Consider the following 23266-nt stretch of genomic DNA (forward strand, 5'->3'; position numbering starts at 1 on the left):
ATTGCACCAGCCAGGCGCCAGAGCCCCGGCCCACGAGAAGCCACCCTCTCCCTGGCTGGCCCCCTCCACCGCGCCCCTTCTGCCTGGCATCCCCGGTTTCTGTGTGCTCCCAGCCTCCAGAGGGTATCCACCCTGGGATGCCAGAGAAGGTCCCTGTTTCACTTGGTTTGTTGAATTTTTACTGAGGGAACATATATACAGCATAAATTGTCCCATTTTAACCACTTTCCAGTATACAATTCAGTGGTGTTACTTACAGGCACAGTGTTGTGCTACCATCACCACCATCCCTTACCAAAACTTTTCCATCATCCCAAACGGAAAATGTACCAAAGAAGGGAAGCAGACTTGGCCCAATGGATAGGGCATCTGCCTACCACATGGGAGGTCCACGGTTCAAACCCCGGGCCTCCTTGACCCGTGTGGAGCTGGCCATGCGCAGTGCTGTGCCACACAGGGGTGTCCCCCCGCGTAGGGGAGCCCCACGCGCAAGGAGTGCGCCCCGTAAGGAGAGCCACCCAGTGCGAAAGAAAGTGCAGCCTGCCCAGGAATGGTGCCACACACGGAGAGCTGGCACAACAAGATGACGCAACCAAAAGAAACACAGATTCCAGTGCCACTGATAAGGATAGAAGTGGACAAAAAGAACATGCAGCAAATGGACACAGAGAACAGACAACTGGGGTGGGGTGGGGGGAAGGGGAGAGAAATAAATAAAAATAAATATTTAAAAATAAATAAATAAATAACAATAAAGGAAACGAAGTCCTGGGTAGGTTTGTGAAAGGGGATAGGTGCGGGCCTCAGTTTCCCGTCTTTGCCGAAGCCAGCCCAGTGTCAATCAGGGTCTAGGTGGGAGGGGGGTGGCAGAGGAATGAGAAGACCAAGGACAGGTGGGTGAGAAGGCACCCTGGGTGGGTGAGGCCAGAAGGGGGGAGCAAAGTGGGCCGCCAGAGAGAAATCTCCCACCAGGTGGGTGAGGCCCGCTGGGGTCCCACGTGCCACGCCCGCTCCCCGCGAGGAACCCCGTGACCTGCTTACCGGTGCCACCCGGGCACAACGCACCCATGGGGGCAGCACAATGGGCACGCCGGCGCCCGCACCAGCCCGCAGCCTCCCCCGAGCCTGCACCCACCCCCAGCCCACCTGTCCCCTGACCACAAATGCCGGATTGCCCTGGGGAGGTGGGGTGGCCCCTCCTGTCCCAGGCCTGGAGGCTGACACTGACCTGGGGGCCCAAGAGACATGCCCAAGAGGCAGAGGGTGAGGGGGACCACACCAGGGGCCAGAGGCGACAGAGGAGGGAGGCTGGGAAGCAGGGGTCCCTGGCTAAGCTCAGGGCACCTATCGGCACCTGGCTGCACCGGCCCCAGGAGATCTCTCCACCCACCAGGGTCCAAAGAGCACAGGTGTGGCCGCCTCTTGGGCCTCAACACCACGGGGCCGCCTGCTCGCCGGGCTCTGCCGGCGCTGCCCTGCCTGTGGCCGCCGTCAGACAGGCCGCTGCCTTCCCACCACCAGCACCCCGGGGGGACCCGACACCAGGCCTCACTGGCACCCAGGTAAGGTCAGGGCCGCCCAGCCGCAGGGGCTCCCGGGGCGGTAGAGGCCGCTCAGCGCCTTCCCAGCCCGGGTCTCCAGCCCGTCCCAGGCAGCTCCGTCCCCAGGATGGCGGTGGGGAGCTCACCCCTCCCCGCTCCAAGCCCCGACATCTGGGGGATGAATGGAGGCAACTGGGCGGCCACAGAGCCAGCCCTGCTGTCGGCAGGTCAGGCCATGGCCCGTCCTGGCGCCCACCATCAGGGGTGTTTAGCTGCAGGTGTTGGCCCCCGGGGGCCCGCAGGCACCATGCCGGGGTGTGTTCGTGGAAGAGGGGGTTGGGGGGCTTTGGGCGCAGGGGCTGACCAGGGCAGAGCTCCCTTCCTCTTTGCTGTTTAGAAACAGCCTGGGGTGCGGCTGCGGGGGGGAAGGGGAGGCAGGCGCGTAGCACCCCTTCCCCTTGGAGAGGAGCAGATCCGCCTTCCCTTCCTTGTTCAATCGCCGGTCACGTCCTCGTCACCGAGGCGTCTTTTCAGATCCTCTGTTATTTTCGTACGGTCGTCATCAGCAGGGGCGTGGGCTGCCCTTTTACACTTTGCCCAGGATATCCCAGGGTTTCCGCACGACCCAGGGGCATCACGCGGGTGGCGTGGATACCCACGAAACGAGGCTGTGCCCGGGAGGCAGGGCGCCTCGTTCAGTGACCGCGGACCTTGCCCGGCGCCCACGGGCTGCCCCCCGCCGGCACGTACACGCACCACACCTAATCCAGCGCCCTCCCAACATACAGCTATTCTAGACCCACTCTGCGCTAGGAAGGCCCTCAGAGCTCAAAGCCCCCTGGGGAGGCACACGTGGCAGCCAACACTAAAAGCGTGGAATCTGCAGCCAGGCAGGTCCGGCTCATTCTGCATTAAATACTGTCACCTCAGGCCTGCCACCCCCTTGCAGCCTCAGGGCCCTCCCCTGGGAGCAGGACTAATAACAGCCCCCATTTTTTAAGGCCGTTTTGAGGACGAAATGAGTCCCCCAACGTGAAGCCCCTAGAACAGTGCTTGGCACGGCACCACGTAAGGGCGGGCGGATCAGTGGAAATGAAATGCTCTTGCGTTTCCGAGGGACTTGGCACGAGGCTGGTAGCTCCCACCCCGGCTGAGGCCTCAGGGAGGAAGAGGCAAGGGGGCAATCTGCCGGCGGGCTGCAGCGGGCGCCAGGGAGGGCTTGACCGAGGAGGCGATGCTTGAGTGGGAATTGAAGGGTGGGGTGGTGGGAACGCAGAACACGGAACAGCAGAGGGAGGTGCAGAAGGGGAGCCCACCGCTGATAAGCCCCATACAGCCCCCTCCTAAACGCTCACAGCACACTCCTCCTGGGAGGGTCCCGGCCCCAGAGCCGACGGCAGCCTCCTTCCGCGTGGACGAGAGCTGTCCCTCTGCAGGGTCCTCCCTGCAGACGCCGGGTCAGCCCACTCTCCGGGTGTCCCCACGCCCAGGCCCAGGACGCGATCTGGGGCTCCAGCTTCGGGTCCCAGCTCTCTTCATTCCCCTTTCCTGGGCCCAACGAAGGGAGCCTTAATGACCCAATAAGAGTGGCCTGGCGCCTGCCCAGGACCCCAGCCGTGCCCACCGCCTCCAGGCCCAGCCAGGATGGAGGGCTCCTAGCAGGGGACAGCTCCCGAAAGGCCTCACGTCCAAGTGGTCCAGGTCAGGCTGAGCCGCGGGAGCAGCTCCCCCGGGCGTCCTCTCCCCGGCCCCGACGGGCCCCAGCCATCTCCAGTTCCCGTCTCTCTTGTTCACTTTGGGTTCTAGTAAACCATCCTCGGCAGCGCCAGCATGTCCCGGCCCAGCAGCAGAGCCATTTACTGTAAGCTTTCCCCACCCCCCAAGTCCCTGCCCTGTCCTCCCGCTGAGCTCCTTTCCCTCCCCGTTTCCCCCTCCCCATCCCAAACTCCCCCCGCAGCTGCCCACTTCTCACTCTTCTCTCCCCCACCCATCCCTTGCTTTGTCCCCGCAACCCTCTCCCCGCGCAGTGCATCGGAAGGAGTATGCCCAGAGCCTCGCCTCAGAGCCCACCCACCTGCAGCACAGGGTGGAGGTGAGTCCCCCCGGGGCCCTGGGTATTTCCCGTGTGCCCACTGCCCCACCACAGGAGCCCTTAGCGTGCCCTGGAGGGCTCGGGTCCAGCAAGCCTAACGAAACACCTGCTAAGTGCCAGGGGGCAGGGGCCGTTGGGGACTGGCAGCACAGGCCAGGGAGTGGGTGGCCTGCCCCGAGGCGGGAACAAGGAGCAGGGGCCTGGGCAGGTGCGTGCCATGACACCTTCCTTGGCAGTCATCCCCCCGCCCCACTGCCCATCTCCCTGCCACGCAAGTCCACAGCCCGGGCAGCTGCTCTTTGCCCAGGATCTGGCGTGGCTGGAGGAAGGAATGTGAGAGGTCAGCAGTTCCTGCGAGGCTTGAGAAGGCCTCAGGGGAGCCGGGGAGTTCCCAGGGCGGGCGTGAGCTCCGTGGAAGCTGGGATGGCATCTCCCTGCCATACCTAGCGGCCTGGAGGGCTGTCAAAACCACAGCGGCAGCCCAGGCTCCCAGGGTGCGGCAAACCTGGGCGGACGGCAGCATCTGGGCTAGAAATGCCACAGGCGGTATCAAATGTCCAAGAGGCAGGACGGGACGCCGAGGGGGCTGGTTCTGGAGCAGCAGAGGCAGGGCTCCCCCGGTCCACTGCGGAGAGGCCGGGACTCCTGGGCTTCCTTGCAAGCGGGGAGCCCCAAGGAGGCCCAGCAGACCAGGAGCAGGGAGGAGTCCCGCTCAGGATGAGTTTGCTCAGGATGTCGGGGTCCCCTGCGCATGCCGGAAGGGTGACTCCCAGGAAGAGGAGCCAGGAGGCGTGCAGAAGGCAGAGGTGGCAGGAGACTGGCTGCATCTGCCCCCCACGCAGAGGCGGGGCAGGGCGGCTGCTGGGAAGCCAGCATTTGGCGGAGAGAAGGGAGAGATTGTCTCGAGGAGGGCCACGACCTCCAGGGATGACCGTGAGCAAGGGTCAGGGACTCACGTGGAGGCTGAGCTCACCACAGACCTAGCTGGGCAAGACTCAGGCGGAAGGCGGCGCGGGGACTCCTTCCCGAGGCACCGGAAGGCGATGGGCCAGCAGTGGTGGAAGACGCATTCCGGGGTCAAGGAGCAGCGTGGCCAAGGCAGATGGGAATGCTAGACTTGGCTCAGCAGGGAGGAAGACTTCTGGGACGGCGGATTCCCAAAGGGAGCGAAGGATGCAGAATTTCCAGGGTCCAGCGGAGTGGAGGCTTTATTCGTTGGGTGGCTGGAGGCCACCTCCACCGCCACCCAGCCCCCGGCCTGGCCTGGACTGTTAGAAGCCCTAACCATCCTTCCTCCAGGGAGCTAAGCCCCTCGTGCAGCCCGGGACCCAGGCCCGGAGGCCCTTGAAGGTTGCTTTTTGGGGTCTTTGGGACCTCCCTCTCAGGGAGGCCAGGGCCTGTCTCCCTCATCCGCCGCCCTTCTCCTCCCACCCATCTCCACCCACCACCCCTCCTCGCCCCCTGTCTCCAAACCATCTCCCCTCAGCACCTGATGACGTGTAAGCTGGGGACTCCCAGAATCCAGCAGCCCAAGGATGCCCTGCAGAAGCTGCAGGAGATGGACGCCCAGGGCCGGGTGTGGAGCCAGGACTTGCTCCTGCAGGTCAAGGACGGCTGGCTCCAGCTGCTGGACATCGAGACCAAGGTCAGTCCTCCCACCAAGCACGGCCATGGGCACCGCCAGCATGGAAAAACCAGCAGCAGGCTCTTCACCCACCACCCCCCCCCACGCCCCAAATGCACAGGCCATTTAACGTACACGCCCCGGTCTGAGAGGAGACCGGGGACATGGGCCCGGGGGTCAGCGGAGATGACGCCCGGCCCCCCGCTGACCTGGGGGCTGGAGCGCCCCCAGTCAGGAGGTCCCAGGACCCAGGGCAGGCTCGCAGTGACCTCACCGCCGACCTCTCCACCTAACCCAGGAGGAACTCGAGTCCTACCGCCTGGATAGCGTCCAGGCCGTGGACGCGGCGCTCAACGTCTGCTCCTACAACTCTGTCCTGTCCATCACCGTGCAGGAGTCGGGCCTGCCGGGCAGCAGCACGCTGCTCTTCCAGTGCCAGGAAGTAGGGGTGAGTGGCCAGGGCCGGGGTCAGGGAGAGTGTGGGTGTGGGGCCCAGACACCAGCAGCCACCCCCACGGCCTCCCCTGTTGCACCCCCCAGGCGGAGCGACTGAAGGCCAGTCTGCAGAGGGCTCTGGAGGAGGAGCTGCAGCAAAGGTGGGCCGCCTCTGCCCTCCCCTGCCCACAGGACCTCCGCTCAGGTCTGGGGGGGGGGCCAGCTCCACACCCTGGGGAGTCCAGGAGCCCGATGCCCCCCCCCAGCATGGGCCTGGAGCTGGGGAGGGGGCGGGCTGGGGGCAGAGCAGCAGTGGGCATGGCGAAGGGGCTGGGCCGGGCCTGGAGCTGGACACAGGGCCTGCGGGGCCCAGAGGCCAGGCAGGTGAGGCAGGTGGAGCCAGGCATGGGTGCAGGTGGAGACCGGTGAGGGAGGGGAGCGGCTTCTGGACGGAGGTGCGGGTGCCCCCGGGTCCTCGGGCGGAAGGAGGGGCAAAAACCCGTCCCAAAAACCTCGTCGAAGATGTGCCTCTCACCACATCCCCAGCAGACCCAGATTCGGGGTCCATCGCCCAGGCCAGGACAGATGGCAGAGGCCCCCTCCGGAGCGGGCACCCCCTCTGGAGCGGGGCCCACCTATGGAGCGGCCACCGCCTCTGGAGAGGGGCCCACCTATGGAGCGGACACCCCCTCTGGTGCGAGGCCCACCTATGGAGCGGCCACCCCCTCTGGAGCAGCCCCAGTGGATGACCGCAGAGCATAGTAAGCTTGGGCGGGAGGTCAGGTGGAAGGAGAAGGTTTTCCTCGAAGGTCCAAGAGGCTCTAGCTCCACGGCCCCCCTACCTTGCAGACAAACCCCCGTCGCCGAGGTCCCCGTCTCGCCAGCCCAGCGCCCGGGAGCCAAGGGCCTTCTCTCCACCTTCTCCAACACGGTCCTCATCTCCCGAGGACCCAGAGATGGACGAGGTAGCTGCAGGTTGTCTGGGGGCGGCTGAGGCTTTCTGGGCTTGGGGGAAGGGAGGACACCAACCCTTCACCCCCCTCCCCAGGGCCCCCCCAGGCTGGCCAGGACAGGCTCTGGGCTAAGGAGAGCCGCGGAGGCTTGGCCTGAGCCTGGGCCGGGCCTGAGGCTGCGCGGGGTGGGGGTGGGGGTGGGTGAGAGCAGGGGCGCGGGGTGGGGAGCCCCCAGGCTGGGCGTTGCACCTGGTCAAGGCCATGCACTGTTTTGGGGCGCAGGAGGTGCTGAACCACGTCCTCACCGACATCGAGCTGTTCGTGGGAAAGCTGAGGGAGGTCCAGGCAAAGGCTGGCAAAAAGAAGAAGATGAGACTGGGGATAAAAAAGCACAAATATCAGGGCGGTGCGTGCTGCGGGCCGGGAGGGGGGAGCGGGCGGGGAAGAGGCGTGCTGGGAGGGGCAGTGACTCACCGTCCACCTGCACAGGCCTGACACGGGCTCAGTACATCAGCTGCTTCCAGAAGATCAAGTACAGCCTCAACCTCCTAGTAGGTGGCTCTTGCCCCTTCCCTTCTCCTCCTCCTTCCTCCCCTTCCACCTCCAGCCACCCTCTGCCTTCCTAGCCATCCCAGAGTCCAGCTTCTCCCCCTGGAACCACCCTCTTCCCACCCCTGGGAACTCTGGAGAGTGCCAGGCTCCAAACCAAGGTCGAAAGCAATCACGGGGCATCCGGGGGACCTGGGGAGGGGGGTGACAGGCTTCGCCCTCTGTCCCCAGGGGAAGCTGGCCGTCAGGCTGCAGGAGATGAGCGCCCCCGATTTCGTGCACAAGGTCTTCCAAACTCTGGACTTCGTGAGTTGGGGGAGGACGGGGGGGTGACGAGGGGCAGGCTGAAGTCAGGCAGGAGCAGAGGCAGTGAAGGAGGCTGGGGGAGAAGGGCAGAGAGAGCAGGGGCCGGAGGGAGCCCGGGGGGCCACCCCTTGGGCACGCCAACGTGCCCCCCTCCTCAGCCCCTGCATGCCCAGCCCTGCACGCCCGGCGTGCCCCTGAAGGCTAGATGGAGGGGTGAGAGCCAAGGCCATCAGGGCGCCGAGGAGGCAGAGGGGCAGCCGGCCCGAGGCGGGCGGGGGCAGCCAGGCGTTCGGGGGGGGGGGCCGCCCACCCCCTTCGGTGGTGTGGGGGCCTCGGCTCCCGGATGCCTCCTTCCCTCCCTCAGATCCTGGCACACTGCCCCGAGCCCGGCCTGGAAACCCAAGTGGTCTCACCCCTGCTCACCCCCAAAGCCATCGACCTGCTGCATTCCTGCCTTAGCCCCGCGGAGACCACCTTCTGGAGGGAGCTGGGAGCGGCCTGGACCACCAGCCCGTGAGTGAAGTTGAGGCCCGGCCTGACCCAGGGGTGTGGGACGCGGGGAGGTCGGGGCGGGACAGCGGTGTGGCCAGGCTCTGTGTTGTCACAATCCAGGAAGGTATCAAAGCAAATTCCCAGGCTGCGACAGGGAGTTCCCAGCTTTTTTACTCAGCTAAGTATAAACAGTTATAAAACAAACAAACAAAAGAACCATTCTTCCCAAGGAAAGACAGTGGCAAACTTCTGCTAAAATATTTTTTGTCAGGGGCAAAGGGAAAAGGTTGTCTTAATCCAGCCCCATCATTTAAAAACAATTGAGGTAAGAGAAGCTACAGGCATAATATCAGGAAGACTTAGCAACCCATCGGCTGGGGAGTTAGGAGAGAAAGATACTCCACACCCGTGCAACCGAGGTGGGAGGCTGGACAAGGGCAGATGGGTGGGGACCACAGGCAGCCGGGTACCCTGAGCCGAGGGGCCCGTGGGACGCCCCGCAGAGAGCGAGCAGCCCGGCCCTCGGGTGGCAGGACCAGAAGGGCGGCTGAAGCCATGGCAAGAGGGGAGAGCTCCCGTGGAGGCCTCTGACCTCCCTTTGACAAGCAGGGACCTTTCTAGTCACGAGAGTACATCCACATGTGGTTGACGAAAGGACGAAGGGCTGAGGAGGCAGAGAGAAATCAAAAGAGTTAACAGGACGCCCGAAGAGCAGAGGCCTAAAACCAAGGGAGAAGAAGGTTTTAGGAAGGCAGAGAGAGCAACCGGGCAAGAAGCCAATTTAGCTACCAAGTCTTTCTGCCTAACAACCAGTTCTTTTCAAGTCAGCCCCGCGTAAAGGGGGTTTTGTCCAGTTTGTCTGGAGACATGAAGGATAATTCAGGATAATCCACTTTTACGCATTCTCTGGGTTTAGTCGCAACAGTGAAATCGTTGATGGATTCTGGACCTCCGCCTTGTAAGCCCGTGCAGTTCCAGACACTGGGACTAACAGCCGCCGCACAGGCCAGCCCTGAGCGCACGGGCCAGCCCTGAGCGCACTGGCCGTGGCGGCCGCGCCGGGTTCACCTTCTGGACAAAGCCCTGGCATCCGTCGCATGCTGGCGAGAAAGGAAAACAGAGGTTCTGCAGGGGACTCAGGCCAGAGGGTCTATGGCAGACCTTCAAATCCTGTCACTCAGTCGCTTTAACATTCAGTAGCAGTGTTGGATCTATCTTTGTGTTTCAAAATCCAATCTCCCTTCGAGAAATTGAGATCTTGGGAAAACAGATCAACTGATACAATTTTTAAAAGATACCCGCGAACAGGCAAAACAACTCCATCTTGCATAAAAGGGCATACCTTTGGTAACTGTTTCTATTTTAAATATAAAATGATAGCAGTTGTGCTCTTAGAAAGATATTTTTGAATTTCTTAAAATAACCGGACACTAATGAATGAAATGAAAGGCAGAATACTGAAAATAGAACAGCTAGAAAGGTATAAACACCCCCAAAAGAGTTGTATTTTAGACAAACTATATTTAGGCAACTTGATTTTTGGCAAACTGACCCCAAACTGTAAATAATACTAAAAGCTATGGTGAACAGGAAGGATGGCGACCACGCGAGGCCACTGGGTTTGGCTATCAGGAGATCACCGGGACTTCAGACAAGCCAGTTTCACTAGAGGAATCGCTGAGGTAGAAATCAGGCTGTGAGGAATAATGAAAGAACCAGATGTGAGACAATGGAGGTGAGCACATTCTCAAGAAATTGGGTAACGAGAAGGTAATAGAAGGAAGCAGACTTGGCCCAGTGGTTAGGGCGTCCGCCTACCACATGGGAGGTCCGCGGTTCAAACCCCGGGCCTCCTTGACCCGTGTGGAGCTGGCCCATGCGCAGTGCTGATGCGCGCAAGGAGTACCGTGCCACGCAGGGGTGTCCCCCGCATAGGGGAGCCCCACGTGCAAGGAGTGTGCCCCGTAAGGAGAGCGGCCCAGCGCAAAAGAAAGTGCAGCCTGCCCAGGAATGGTGCCGCACACAGGGAGAGCTGACACAACAAGATGATCCAACGAAAAGAGACCCAGATTCCCGTGCTGCTGACAACAACAGAAGCGGACAAAGAAGAACACGCAGCAGATAGACAAAGAACAGACAACTGGGCGGGGGGAGGGGAGAGAAATAAAGAAATCTTTAAAAAAAGAAAAAAGAAGGTAATAGAAACGACAGTGTCCTTGGTCAAGAGGAGACCTGAGCCTGTTTGCTGGCCAAAGCGAAGGAACCAATTAAAAAGGCACAGAAGAGGGACTAATTCATTTGCTCGCACTGAACAAACATTTACCAGCTGCCTCGGGGTGCCAGCAGTTGTTTGGAGCTAGCCCTCAAGGAGCTCAACGTAGGAAGAAACGCAGGTACCTGAGAACCACCTGCACTGCAGTGGGAAGGAGCTGTAGTCCAGCTGTGTGCCAAGGTCAGCAGCAGCGTAGAGGAGGGAATGGTCACCTTTGCCCCAGTGAGTCAGGGAGGGGCGCGTCCTCAAGGAAGCGAGTGGGCATTCCCCAGATGGGCGTTCCGAGCAGAGCAAGCCTGGAGTCCACCGCCAGCGCCCTGAGTAGGCAAATGCCAGCACCCACCCCAGAGTCAACCAGAGCTGCTCCGCTGTGATCTGTTTCACAAGCTGAGAGTTCTAAACTCTTTAGTTAGAAGAAAAGTTTCTGAGGCTAGGGAGTTAAAAAGAAAAAAAAAGCTTAGAAAAGATACTGAGGCAAGCGGATGTGACTCAAGCAATTGAGTTCCCGCCTACCACATGGGAGGTCCAGGATTCAGTTCCCAGGGCCTCCTGGAGAAGATGAGCAAGACAGGGAGCTGGCACAAGCGTCAAGCTGACTCAACAAGATGAACCAACAAGGAGACACAAAGACGAAAGATAATGAGAGACGCAACAAAGCAGGGAGGCTCAAGCGACTAAGTGCCTCTCTCCCACATGGGAGGTCCCAGGTTCGGTTCCTGGTGACTCCTATGGAGAAGATGAACAGACACAGGGAACACACAGTGAATGGACACAAAAAGCAGACAATGATCAGTCAACGAGTGCAAACAACAAGGAGGGGAGTAAATAAATAAATAAATAAATAGAAGTCACACGAATTGAAAAAGAAAAGACAAGACACTGGACAAGGTGATCCAAAGGGGCTCTTCCAGCTCTAACCTCCTGTGGTTCTACCACTTTAGTCCAAACCCCTAATCCGTGTGATAAAGGGCCCAGCCTGTCCTTATGGGGTTGGTGTGTCTGCACCTCGTGGGACCGGCCCTGCAGGATCCTGTCTCCTTGGTGAGCTTTCCGCCTGTGCACATGGGCCATGGGCCCCATCAGAGAGGAGACGCCCAGGGCTAGGCCCCGGCACCTCCATCCCACAGTGGGGCGCAGAGCGGGCACGGACTCCGCTTTGTTCTCCCCCCAGGGCCGAATGGACAGGCAAGGAGCCCCAGCCCTACTTTCCCACATTCTCAGATGGCTGGCAGCCCCCGGAGCCCTTCTCCAACCAGGTAAGGGGTGCAGAGCTCTCCCCAAAGCCCTGCTCTCCTGCTGGTTTCTGCCCTCCCAGGCCAACCCATGCCACACGGCGACTACGTGGGTGGGTGGGCCCACGCGGGCACCTGTATCTGCGCGGTGGGAAGGTGGGGAGGGGGTGCAAGGCCGCCGCGTGGCAGGTGCTGGCTGGGTGCGTCGCTCCTCCCACCGCGCCAGCTGACGCCCTGCTCTTGCTGACTCCCTGTCTGTTCCTTGCAGGCACCTTTGGGATACCAGGACTCCAGCTCCCTCCGGTAGGCCCTGGGCTCAGCAGGGACTGGGGAGGGAGGGACGGGCTCATCTCTTGGATCTCTGGTTCTCGACAGCTCAGAGACCCTCCGGGCGCTCTTTCAGCCAAATACCTGCACCAGCACATCCCTTCCCGCCTTGGGTGCAACAAGCAATTGTTGACCCTTATAGGTTCCAGTCCCTTCTTCTCCTGACACTACCCACATACACCTCTGGTTTCTCAGAGCTCAGGTGTAAAGTGATCAGAGGGGAGCTCGGACGTAAAAAAATTCTACTGCTGGAAGTCTTTAGAATTCAGTGACCTTTCAGACCCCTCCTGCCTGCAAAAGCCCCCGCCCAACACCCACCTGCCAAGCAGCTCCGCGGGAACCCGAAGTCACCGCCAGGGCCCGGGGCTCTCGGGGCTGGGGCAGGGGCTGAGTTTCTGAGCCCCGTCTCCAACCGTTCTGACTCTGTCTCTGGGGTTGGAGGGGAAGTCCCAGGTTAGGGAGCCCCTTGCACTTCGCACAGGAGGAGGCACACGACCACGGCCCTCGGCCTGGGGACCCCGGCCTCAGGTCCTCCAGCCCCACACCTGCCAAGCCAGCCCTGAAGATGCAAGTCCTGTATGAGTTTGAAGCCAGGAACCCACAGGAGCTGACTGTGGTCGAGGGAGAAGTGCTGGAGGTGAGGCCAGGACTTGGGGCTGGAAGAGCCGGCGGTGGCACCCGGAGCTACAGGCAGCCTGCGGCGGGCGGGCGGGCCTGGGGCTGCCGGCGTGGGTGGCCTGGAGAGGGAGAAGAAAGGGGGAAGGAGGGCCCAGGAGGGAGAAAGGCTTGCCGGGCGTGGGGTCCTGGCTCCTCAGAGGCCAGGGGTGACCGGGGCAGTGACTCTTGGCAGGTTCTGGACCACAGCAAGCGGTGGTGGCTGGTGAAGAATGAGACGGGCCGGAGCGGCTACATCCCCAGCAACATCCTGGAGCCACTACAGCCGGGGGCCCCTGGGAACCGGAACCAGTCGCCCCCGCGGGTACCACCCAGCTTAGACTCCCCCCCCGGGAAGCTATGAGCCTTGAGTGGGAGGTGGAGGGGGGGGTGGAGGGGGAAGTCACTGACAAGTGGGGGAGAGAGTGGCCCAGTGCAATCAATGTCCCTGCTTTCTCACGACGGGCCAGGCTTCATCACGCTCAGCTCTGGGGCCACGAGCAAGGCCAAGTCAGGGTCCCTGCCAGACCAGCAAACTGCGCCGGGAGAGAAGCGATTTGATGGGAGCTCAGAGAAAGGCCCCGGAAGGCGGGGCACGTGGGTGGCGGTGAGACGACACGGCCACTGACCCCAGGGCCCCCTGATTCTAGGCTCCGATGCTTCGACTTAGCTCCAGGCCTGAGGAGGTCACAGCCTGGCTGCGGGCGGAGAAGTTCTCCACTTTGTGAGTGTCTATTCCCGGGGAGTGTGGAGGGATAACCTTTTGGAAAGGGCTCGAATAATAACCAAGGACACCCCGAGACCCGGAAAAAGCAACCTGATCTCCACTGCACACGACGGACCCACCGGGGCGGCCCCTTCCCCACACTCTCTCTGCCGAGTAAAGAGAAGAGCAGAGGCTTGGCCGTGTCCAGGGTAGAGGATGAAACGGGCAGCCCCTGGCGTGGGGACGGCAGCAGGGCCCAGGGCAGTGAACTCACAAGACTCGAGCCTGCCAGCCCAGCCACTCCTCCCCGACGGAAGACTCTCTTCCCGAGCCTGTCTCCCTGCAGATCCGGGAGTTTTGAAATTGGATGAAGCCAAAATGCTTCTTTACCTCCAGATATTCTATTCCAGAAATCCTCCAGTAACCCCAGCCTCCAAGCGCAAACGTCCCCTTCTCCACCCAAATATTCAGGCCCAGGGTCCTTCCATGCTGCCGCTGACAGCTTCTGCTGCTTTTGTCCACAGCACGGTGAAGACGCTTGGGTCCCTCATGGGGAGCCAGCTGCTTCACATGAGACCTGGGGAGCTGCAGATGCTGTGTCCCCAGGAGGCCCCACGGATCGTGGCCCGGCTGGAGGCCGTGAGAAGGATGCTAGGGGTGAGGACATCTCGGGGTCCCTTCTCCCACTGGGACTGTCTGATCCTCTCTCGGTGGGAGTGAGCCTGCCAGGGGGACAGGCCAGCAGGGCCCAGCGCTGGGGTGGAACTGAGTGTGGGAGGCAGCGGTCACAGGACGTCCCGCCAGGGGCTCGGCTCCAGGCACACGGCGTGGCGTGGGGCTCCAAGCTTAGTGTTGGCAAGAGCTTTGGAGTTCCTTTACCTGGGACCAGTCTCATCCGGATCCTTTTCTCTCTCCAGATGGGCCATTAGGCGTCAGCTCAGACACCTCCAAATCCAAGGCCCTCTCACACGCCAGACGGTGGACCTGATACCTTTCCGAGCCCTAAGAATCCTGCTTCCAAGTGCCCACCCCAGCTCACACAGCAAAGAGGATCAGAAGCTGAGGCCAGTGCCACCCTTTCTTGCTGTGTTGGGAGCCCTCCCTGGTTGCTTCCTATTTATTGAGTCTCTTTCCTAAGTCTGGAATGCTTCCAACTACGCTTACCAGGACCCTGCTCAGTTCCCCTCTTTATCCCAATAAAAGCAACTTCAAGCATGGCATGTGCCTCCCTTGCAGCTTCCTCTAAACCTGGGGAGGCAGGAGGGGCTGGGACACTGGGCATGAAATAGAAGCAGCACCCCGTCCCTCCCTGGGCCAGGTTGTCTGAATGTGAGGGAGACTTCCCACTGCAACCTGGAGCTGAGAGGCAGAATTGGAGAATTATGGTCCAAGTTCTCCTTACTTCCTTTCCAAACAAAATCCAAAATAAGGCTATGCTGCCGTCTTTATCCTGGGTACATATCTCCCAGCACATTCCAAGGTAATCAGCAGAGCTGGAAGCACAGCACTTCACAGGAACAAAGAGCACCGGGGCTGACAGTTATAGATTTTTATGAGTTATACTGGTTTATGATCCAAAGGAACATTCACAAGCTTGCCAGGTGCATCAGACTGTACTTGGTAACCGCCTCTTTTAATACAGCTTTTGTCCGCTCTCGGTAGGTAAGCCAACCTTGAATTCATTCCCCAGAGTGACTCTTCAGTGGCAGAGAATAAGGAGCATTGGCCTGGGAGTCAAAAGTCCACCAACTGGCTGTGTGAACTCTGTTTTCTCAAATGTTAAGAGTTTGTACTATCTGTGGCTTCTAGTATATTTTAGCAAAGAGAGACTACTTTTCATCTCAAAACCATCACTGACAACCATAGACACAATAACAGTAATTGTACTTTCCTGTATTAGGTCTACAGATGAGGTGAGACTGGATGTACTTACGGATTCCAAGACCCTCCTGGACAAGATGTTTCCTTAAGTCTCTCTTAACTGAATTCGTCCATGACCCTAACATCATCTGGACCGACATTACCCTAGTTTTAGACTGCCTGTGTCATTCCCTCAAGTTTCTGGCCCCAGAAAATTCCCTCTGGGGCTGTAACCCAGAATAGGAAAGCAAAAATTTTCTTTTACAAAAGAGAAAAAAGATGAGGCCCTTAGGGTTAAGGCAAAAGTTAACCAAAGAAGTTACTTTGTTGGGATGGGGGGGGGGGAATGGTGGGGGGAAACATTTACCCATTGCCCTCTGGAACTTCACGGATCTGAAGGAGCCCTAGAAGCAGGGAAACCTTCCAAAACAGGGGAAAAGAGTGTTAATTAACTTGAAGTATAAGCCTAACGTTTATTGAGCACCTATGATGTGCCAGGTAATAGTCTAGGTACTTCCGTGTATGTTAGTTAATTTATTCAATTTAAGTGCTGCAGCAACTCCTTCACATGGTATTATGCTCATTTTATGGGGGGTGGGGGTGGGAAACAAAACTAAGCCCTGGAGAGTTTGGGTGAGTGCTTTTCTAACCGTATCTCCCACCTTACACAAAAATTAACTCAAAATGGATCAAAGACCTAAATATAAAAGCTAGAACCATAAAGCTCCTAGAAGAAAATGTAGGGAAACATCTTCAAGACCTGGTGTTTGGTGGTAGGCTCTTATTTCTTACACCAAAAGCATGAGCAATGAAAGAGAACATGGATAAGCGGGAACTCCTCAAACTTAAATACTTTGTCATTCGAAGGACTTCATCAAGAAGGTGAAAAGGCACCCCACTCAATGGGAGAAAATATCTGGTAACCACATATCTGATAAGGGTTTGATTTCCATTCTACATAAAGAGATCATACAACTCAACAATAAAAGAGCAAGCAATCCAATTTGAAAATGGGCAAAAGATTTAAATAGACATTTCTCCAAAGAGGAAATACCAATGGACAAAAGGCACAAGGAAAATGTTCCATATCACTAGCTATTAGGAAAATGCAAATCAAAATGACAATGCAATATCATCTCACACCACATAGCATGGTCTGTATTTATAAAATAGGAAACAGTTAAGTGCTGGAGAGGATGTGGAGAAATAGGAAAATTCCTTCACTGTTGGTGGGATTATAAAATGGTGCAGCCACTGCGGAAGACATTTGGCAGTTTCTCAGGAGGTAACTATAGAACTGCCATATGATTTAGCAATCCCTCTACTAGGAATACATTCAGAAGAACTAAAAAGTGTGACAGGAACAGACATTTGTACACCAATGTTCATAGCGGTGTTATTTGCTATTGCCAAAAGATAGAAACAACCCAAGTGTCCACCAACTGATGAATGAACAAACAAAATGTGGTATATATATATATGATGGGATACTATCCTACTGTAAGAAGAAATGAAGTTGGGACACATATGATTACATGGATGAACCTTCAAGACACGCTAAGTGAAAAGCCAGACAAAAAAGGACAACTATTGCATGGTCTCACTAATATGAACTAAACACAAAGAAAAAAGGTATGGAGTTAAAACCTAGAGTATAGGTTATTAGGAATTAAGAAGAGGGCTGAAAAGGGGTTATTGATGCTTAATGTACATAGACGTTTTCATTAACTTGACCTTCAAGTGTGGAAATGGATAGAGTTGATGGTAACACATAGTGAGCAGAACTAACACAACTGGTTTAAATATGGAATTGTGGCCGCAAAGGTTGGTGGAGGAGTGATGTATGGGAATTTCACACACGTGCATGATTGTTTTGTAAGTTCACAACTTCTCTAGTAAAAATATATATTTTTAAAAATTCATCTGTCCTGCATTTGCACTTTTTCCTTTTCTTCTTTTTAGTGAAATATTCTTTTTCAAAGCCCCAGCCTTTCCCATTCCCTGTCATTTATCATGTTCTTGGCTGCCCTAATCTGGCAGTATCTGAACACATTATCCCAGGTCACAGAAGATGATGTTCAGCCAGAGAAGATGGATTTGGAATTGGTCACTATGAACTGTATTCACCTTTTCATCAAAGATGATATTGCTCCCCCCGCCCCCTCCTTTTTAATCCCTGAAAGAACTCCATGCAGCTTGGACCTTTAGAAACTGTGGACTACAGTTACCATAACATGGAAAGGGAGGGATACCTCACCCTCAGCAAGCTGTGCTTCTTGGGAATGGTTACCTCTGCTTGTTAGCTGTGGCTAGCAGAACATTCATTATTGCTGTTTACGTAAAACGGTTGCATATGGGACTACCAAGAGATTTTTTTCAGTGTGAATCCTAGCTCGAATTATAATTACACATATTTAATTTAAAGCTAAAAAAAAAAAAAAAAAAGTCCCGACCTTGCTTTTGCTGAACTAGTGGGGAAATGTGATTTCCCATACCCAGGCTCAGGGAGCTGGAGGCTCAGGGTCATGAGTGGCCATTCTAGGAGGCCTGGCCAGAAACTCTCAGGGTAGCTTCTGGATGACCCCCTCTCCATGCCCCCAGAGCCAACAAACCCTCTTTGCCACCTGAAATGTGTCCATTCTCATGAACCCTGCTTAACTCAGAAGCTTAGTTCTTCCGAGGACAGCAGGGGCCTCCAAACAGGGCACCTGCTCTTGTGGAGGTCAACAGTGAATCCCATCGGCCTACAGTCAACTTCCACTCTCAGTCTTCCTCCTCCTTGACCCGCCTGCTCTGTTTGACATCGCAGCCCGCTCCCTCCTGCAAACACCTTTCTTTGGTTTCTAGGACACCACACTCTCGTTTTCCTCCTCCCTCACCAGCCATTCCTTTTCAGGCTCCTTGCTGGTTCTTTCTCAGCTCCCCAACCTCTGAGTGTTGATGGACCCGAGACCCAAAACCCCCAGATCACGTCTCTTCTCCACCTACTCTCTCTCGCTTGGACAGCTCATCTAGCCCCATGATTTTAAACACTTCTACACAGCAGTGACTCCAATACTAGAGTCCCCTGCGCACACACACCTCTGCCCCTTCCTGCACCTCACGGTAGAGTGGCTTGATCCCTCATCTCCAATTTCTTAGTGAGGCCTTCCATAACACACTCTTTAAACACACAGGGGAGCCCCTGTAGCTCAGGTGGTTGAGCGCCTGCTTCCCATATATGAGGTCCTGCATTCAATCCCACTATCTTCCAGAAAAACAACAAAAACAAAAACAAAAACAAAACCAGCACTCATTGGGGAGTGGATGTAGCTCAGTGGTTAAGCGACTGCTTCCCATGCATGAGGTCCTGGTTTCAATCCCCAGTACTTCATTAAAAAAAAAAAACACAAATGCCCTTCCTGTTGGGGTCCCCACCTCCCACCCGGGCATTCCCTATCAGTTTTCCATGCTTTACTTCTCGTCACAGTATGTGTCTCATGTATATATCTACTATATGTTTACTTATTCATTTATGTCTGCCTCTTGCCATTAGAATGTAAGCTTCCTGAGGGCAGGAGTTTTGTCTGTTGAGCTCAATTCTGCATTCTTGGCACCTAAAACAGCACCTACCTATATAAGCATGTAAATATATATTTGTTGGGTGGATGGAGGGAAGGAGGGATGAATGCATGAATGAAAGAAGCACAGCAACATCTTCCCTCCTCCAGTGCACTCTACTCAAAGCAGCTAGATTCATTTTCCTGAAAAAGTCTGAAACTTGCCCACCTCAGCAAAGCACCCAAATCTGCTAGTACAGTAGCCACTAGCCACCTGTGGTTATTGCACACAGGAGATGTGCTCATCTGAACTGAGATATGTTATGAGTATAAAATACACCTTGGACTTTGAGGACTTAGTGCAAAACAAAGAATGTAAAATATCGCATTCATAATTTTTATATTGATTATATGTTGAAATTACAGTATTTTGGATAGGTTGTGTTAAATAAAATACATTATTAAAAATTAGGGAGTGGATGTGGCTCAAGTGGTTAAGTGCCTGCTCCCAGATGAGAGTCCCGGGTTTGGTTTCCCATTCCTCCATTAAAACAAAACAAAACAAAACAAAAAAATAAGCAAAACAAAGGAAAATACCAACTCAGGGGAGCGGAGGTGGCTTAGTGGTTGAGCACTGGCTTCCCACATATAAGGCCCTGGGTTCAATCTCCTGCCCCCAGTACCTCAAAAAAATTAGACTAAAAATAATTCACCTGTTTCTTTTTACTAAAAACAGATCATTTTAAATAACATATGTGGCTTGCCTTTGTGGCTTGCATTACATTTCTGTTGGATAGTGGTCAACTAGAGACTCACCCTGACCAGAAAAAAAAGCAACCAAACTCTGTTCTCCAGCATGCAAGTCCCCGCACAACCTGACCCCGATATACTTTTCCAACCTTCTCTCTCCTCACACCCCAACAGACCCATAAACCAGCCCAAATCAACAGCACTTGCTGGTTCCTTCTACACACACGTTTTGCAACTTTGCAGCATTTGCTCTGTGCTTCCTACTGCCTGGAACGCCGTTTCCTGCGTTACCGGTCCTCAGTGGCCCTGCTCAATCGCCCACCTCCTCTTTGAAGTTTTCTAGGAACCACCCTCTTCCCTAGTCAGAAGAAATCTCTCCCACCAGTGTACTCTAGGCGAAGTCTCTTAGCCCCGAATCGCTTATCTGACGTTTTATGGGTTTCTTATCATGCCCTGCTCCCCCAACCCGCGCGTGTCCAAGATACTGATTCCCTGAATGGTCAGAGGCCTGTCCGACTCTAGGAGCTTGCCCCTGGCTCGCAAATATTCGTGGCATGACTCTAACCGTCCGGGTACCTGGAGCCCTCCCGCTCCGACACGTGGGGACGCCCCAAAACTCTAACGTCGGGCTCCCAGGCCTCGAGGCGGAGCGGCTCGAGCCCGCGGGCCACGCTAGCTGCGCCTGCGCACGGCGCTCGTGGGCGGGGGCGGAGTCAGAGCGGCGCAGGGCGGAGCCAGGGCCGCCCCGTTGGTCCCGCCCGCTCACGTCGGGTATAAAAGCTCGCCAGTCGGCGACGCGCCGGGGCGCCTGCTCGGCACCGAAGCACGATGAGCGCTCCGTGCAAGTCCACCGTGGTGCTGGGCTACTGGGATATTCGCGGGGTGAGCGCCCCGCCAACGGCCAACCGCCCGGCCGGGGGAACGGGCGCGGAGGGCCGGGGCCGTCGCCTGACGCTGGCGTCGGCCCCAGCCGCGCCCCCCGGCGGGGACGCAGACCCTGGCGCCGCCTGGGTTATCGCCGGGCCCCGCGGGAGGGGCTGTGGAGAGCGAGCCGCCGGGGTCGGGCTTGAGCGGCCGCTGAACGACCGCCCCGGCAGGACGCGGGGTGTCGGCCGCCAGGGGCCGGGGAGGGACGTTGGCGGACGCGGGGCCCGGACGCGGGGCGCGCGCTAGCCGCGCGGGCATCGACCCCGGCTGTCTTCCCCCAGCTGGCGCACGCCATCCGCATGCTCCTGGAGTTCACCGATACATCGTACGAGGAGAAACGGTACACGTGCGGGGAAGGTAAGGCCACCCCGCCGACCGGATGGTGCCAAGCTGCCGCTCCAACCGCCCCTCGCCCCCTGTGCCCAGGGGGGGCATCATGCCAAGGCCGGTGGGGCTTGTGCCCCAGCCACCTGGAGCAGCGGGGTCCTGTGTTGGAGAGACACATCTTTTACCTGGAGCGTATTCTTCCCCTCCGATAGCCCAAGACCTTCTCTCTCTTTTTTTTTTTAATACATGTTTTATTTTTCCAAGCCCTTCTTAACGCTTATTCATGTGGGCACGAGACTAAACCGCTCCGCAGGTGGATTATTATGGAGGTCGTGTCCCATTTCATTCCCCCTCTTTCAGCTCCTGACTATGACAGAAGCCAATGGCTGGATGTGAAATTCAAGCTAAACCTGGACTTTCCTAATGTAAGTGGCTCTAGAGAAGGAGGAGGGCGAAGGGAAGGCATTAAGTATATTCTTGCGGCTTTTTTCTCTGGGTCGGGAGGATCTAGAAGAGGGGCTCTTAGCCTGGAAAGAATAGACAGTATTCAGGGGTCCATGATATTGGACGGAGGAAACTGAAAGTTAGCATTTCCTTCTATTGTCCAGCCAGGCAATAAACCACACTGGTTATCTGCCATGTCTGTGACTTTTATCATCAATAGAAATCAGTTATCTGCATATTTAGCAAATTTGCTGCACATATAAAGAAAAGATATTTATGCTCATCACGATTTTGAAATTAATTAGGCCTGCTTGTTTTTTGATGCATTAGTAAGCACTTAAGACTCTATAAATCTTTTACTTTTTTATCATTATGTTAATATATGTAATTTGCTTTTTTCACTTAACATGCTGAGAAAGGGTCCATGGCGCGCGTGCACGCACACACACACACACACACACACACACACACACACCCCTTAAGAGGCCTCTGTCAAGACTCAGGTGGGAACCCACCCGCTACCTTCTACTCATTTGCTCCTTTCTCCCAGCACAGCAAGTTCTCTCTCCTGTCCACTTCCCTGCAGGTCTCATCTTTCCCCCGGGAAGGGGCTGGGGGGGCGAGAGAGAGAGCCAGCTTGCTCATCTGCCCTGTCCTCCTTTTCCTTCCAGCTGCCCTACCTTGTGGACGGGAAGAACAAGATCACTCAGAGCAATGCCATCTTGCGCTACATTGCTCGCAAGCACAATATGTGTGAGTGGGGTCGGGCTGGTGTAGGAGACCAGGCTGGCTGCTCACCTGGTGGTGGGGGGTGCCGAGGGTGCATTCTTGTCATTTGACCCACAGGTGGCGACACAGAAGAAGAAAAGATTCGAGTGGACATCATGGAGAACCAAGTCATGGATTTCCGCATGCAACTGACACGGCTCTGCTATGACCCCAACCATGTGAGTTTCCTTAGCAGGCACCAGCGGAATGGAATATCAGGCAAAAAGCATCGAGGGGCACGAGGGTTATTTCTGTTTCATTCTGTTGCTTGCTGCCTTCCCATCAATCCAGTCTGTCAGTGAGACAAGGTAACTGAACTCTTGTTTTTTCTGTTTGGTTTTTTTCCTGTAACTTTGGAGCTGGCCTCTCTTCCTTTCCAAGTTCTCCCTTCCCGTCTTTCCACACCCATCTCAAGGCACCCAGAGAGCAGGCTGCTAAGTGTCCTTCGCGGGCCCCTATGTTGATGAGCTGGGAAGATGATGGCAGCTATTATCGCTCCCTCTCTTTCCTCTCTCCCAGGAAAAGCTGAAGCCTCAGTACTTGGAACAGCTCCCTGGACAACTGAAACAATTCTCCTTGTTCCTGGGGAAATTCTCATGGTTCGCAGGGGAAAAGGTAGGGAGTAGGGAAAGAGAGAGGAAACCTCCCGGTGTCTACAGGTAACGATGAACTGCCCATCCCTGATCAGCTGATTCTCCCTTCTAGCTCACCTTTGTGGATTTTCTCACCTATGATGTCTTGGATCAGAACCGAATGTTTGAGCCCAAGTGCCTGGATGAGTTCCCCAATCTGAAGGCTTTCATGTGCCGTTTTGAGGTGATGCTCCCTGTACCTTTCTCTTACAGAAATAGCCTACGTGCTCCCCTGGGTCCAACACAAGCATTTGCCTAAAGGGATCAGTGGGTGGACATGTCTAAGCCGTTCGGCCTTGGGGAGGGCCTGATTGAAACATTCTGAAGACTGTGTGCAGGAAATGGGGGTGCGGTAGAGGTAGGCAGCATGTGCACGCTGCTGTTCTGGTTTGGCATCAGGGTCTTTATAAGGTTTGGTGTGCTTTCCCTTCAGGCTTTGGAGAAAATAGCCGCATACCTGCAGTCTGACCGCTTCTTCAAGATGCCCATCAACAACAAGATGGCCCAGTGGGGCAACAAGAGGATATGCTGAGCAGGAGGCATCGTTGCACAGCTTGTTGTGGTCCATTCTGTCCCTAGGGGCCTTGTTCTCTATCTTGTCCGCTCATTTCAATAAATAGCACTTAGGCTACTGATGTCCAGTGAATTTCTCTTGGGAGTAGAGGCCAGTGAAGAGTAAGGATGTGTGGAGAGTTGTCAAGGTATGAATTTGGTTATTCCTTAGCTGAATTCAAGGGTGAGAGAGGTTCATGCCCGGTGAACTCACTAGCTCACTTGAGAGTGAGTGCTAGAAATAGAGTGAGAGTGAACAGCTGGAGAGGGGAGGTATGTTAAAT

At 56.2% G+C, this 23266-nt stretch overlaps 2 protein-coding genes across 3 annotated transcripts; both read left to right on the top strand.

The window, feature by feature from the left end:
- The first annotated feature begins 1421 nt into the window (after positions 1–1421).
- On the top strand, positions 1422–14395 carry EPS8L3 (EPS8 signaling adaptor L3). Of its 2 annotated transcripts, none has more exons than XM_004448939.3 (19): positions 1422–1562; positions 3348–3402; positions 3569–3633; positions 5120–5278; positions 5556–5705; positions 5798–5853; positions 6239–6453; positions 6542–6657; positions 6928–7051; positions 7135–7196; positions 7426–7500; positions 7865–8013; positions 11436–11520; positions 11765–11799; positions 12265–12460; positions 12674–12802; positions 13128–13201; positions 13708–13840; positions 14101–14395. In XM_004448939.3, the coding sequence occupies exons 2-19, from the start codon at positions 3372–3374 to the stop codon at positions 14110–14112; spliced, it is 1866 nt and encodes a 621-aa protein (XP_004448996.1). In that variant the 5' UTR covers positions 1422–1562; positions 3348–3371; the 3' UTR covers positions 14113–14395. The 2 variants fall into 2 exon arrangements, with proteins under 2 accessions (XP_004448996.1, XP_004448997.1); XM_004448940.3 differs by having other exon boundaries at positions 6242–6453.
- A 5683-nt stretch (positions 14396–20078) lies between these two features.
- Positions 20079–23061, top strand: GSTM3 (glutathione S-transferase mu 3). Its single transcript, XM_004448942.5, has 8 exons — positions 20079–20214; positions 20541–20616; positions 20947–21011; positions 21702–21783; positions 21877–21977; positions 22318–22413; positions 22504–22614; positions 22864–23061. Exons 1-8 carry the CDS (start codon positions 20161–20163, stop codon positions 22960–22962), a joined length of 684 nt encoding a protein of 227 aa, XP_004448999.3. The 5' UTR covers positions 20079–20160; the 3' UTR covers positions 22963–23061.
- Positions 23062–23266: the final 205 nt, after the last annotated feature.

The sequence above is a fragment of the Dasypus novemcinctus genome, chromosome 9 (genome assembly GCF_030445035.2).
Source record: "Dasypus novemcinctus isolate mDasNov1 chromosome 9, mDasNov1.1.hap2, whole genome shotgun sequence".
Lineage (NCBI taxonomy): Eukaryota > Metazoa > Chordata > Mammalia > Cingulata > Dasypodidae > Dasypus > Dasypus novemcinctus.

Coding starts and splice junctions, on each gene's coding strand:
- EPS8L3 (XM_004448939.3), top strand. CDS start 3,372: ATGTCCCGGCCCAGCAGCAGAGCCATTTACT. Junction 5,706..5,797: donor TCCAGTGCCAGGAAGTAGGG/GTGAGTGGCCAG, acceptor TGCACCCCCCAG/GCGGAGCGACTGAAGGCCAG. Junction 12,803..13,127: donor GGAACCAGTCGCCCCCGCGG/GTACCACCCAGC, acceptor CCCTGATTCTAG/GCTCCGATGCTTCGACTTAG.
- GSTM3 (XM_004448942.5), top strand. CDS start 20,161: ATGAGCGCTCCGTGCAAGTCCACCGTGGTGCTGGGCTACTGGGATATT. Junction 20,617..20,946: donor ACGGTACACGTGCGGGGAAG/GTAAGGCCACCC, acceptor CCCCTCTTTCAG/CTCCTGACTATGACAGAAGC. Junction 22,414..22,503: donor CATGGTTCGCAGGGGAAAAG/GTAGGGAGTAGG, acceptor TCTCCCTTCTAG/CTCACCTTTGTGGATTTTCT.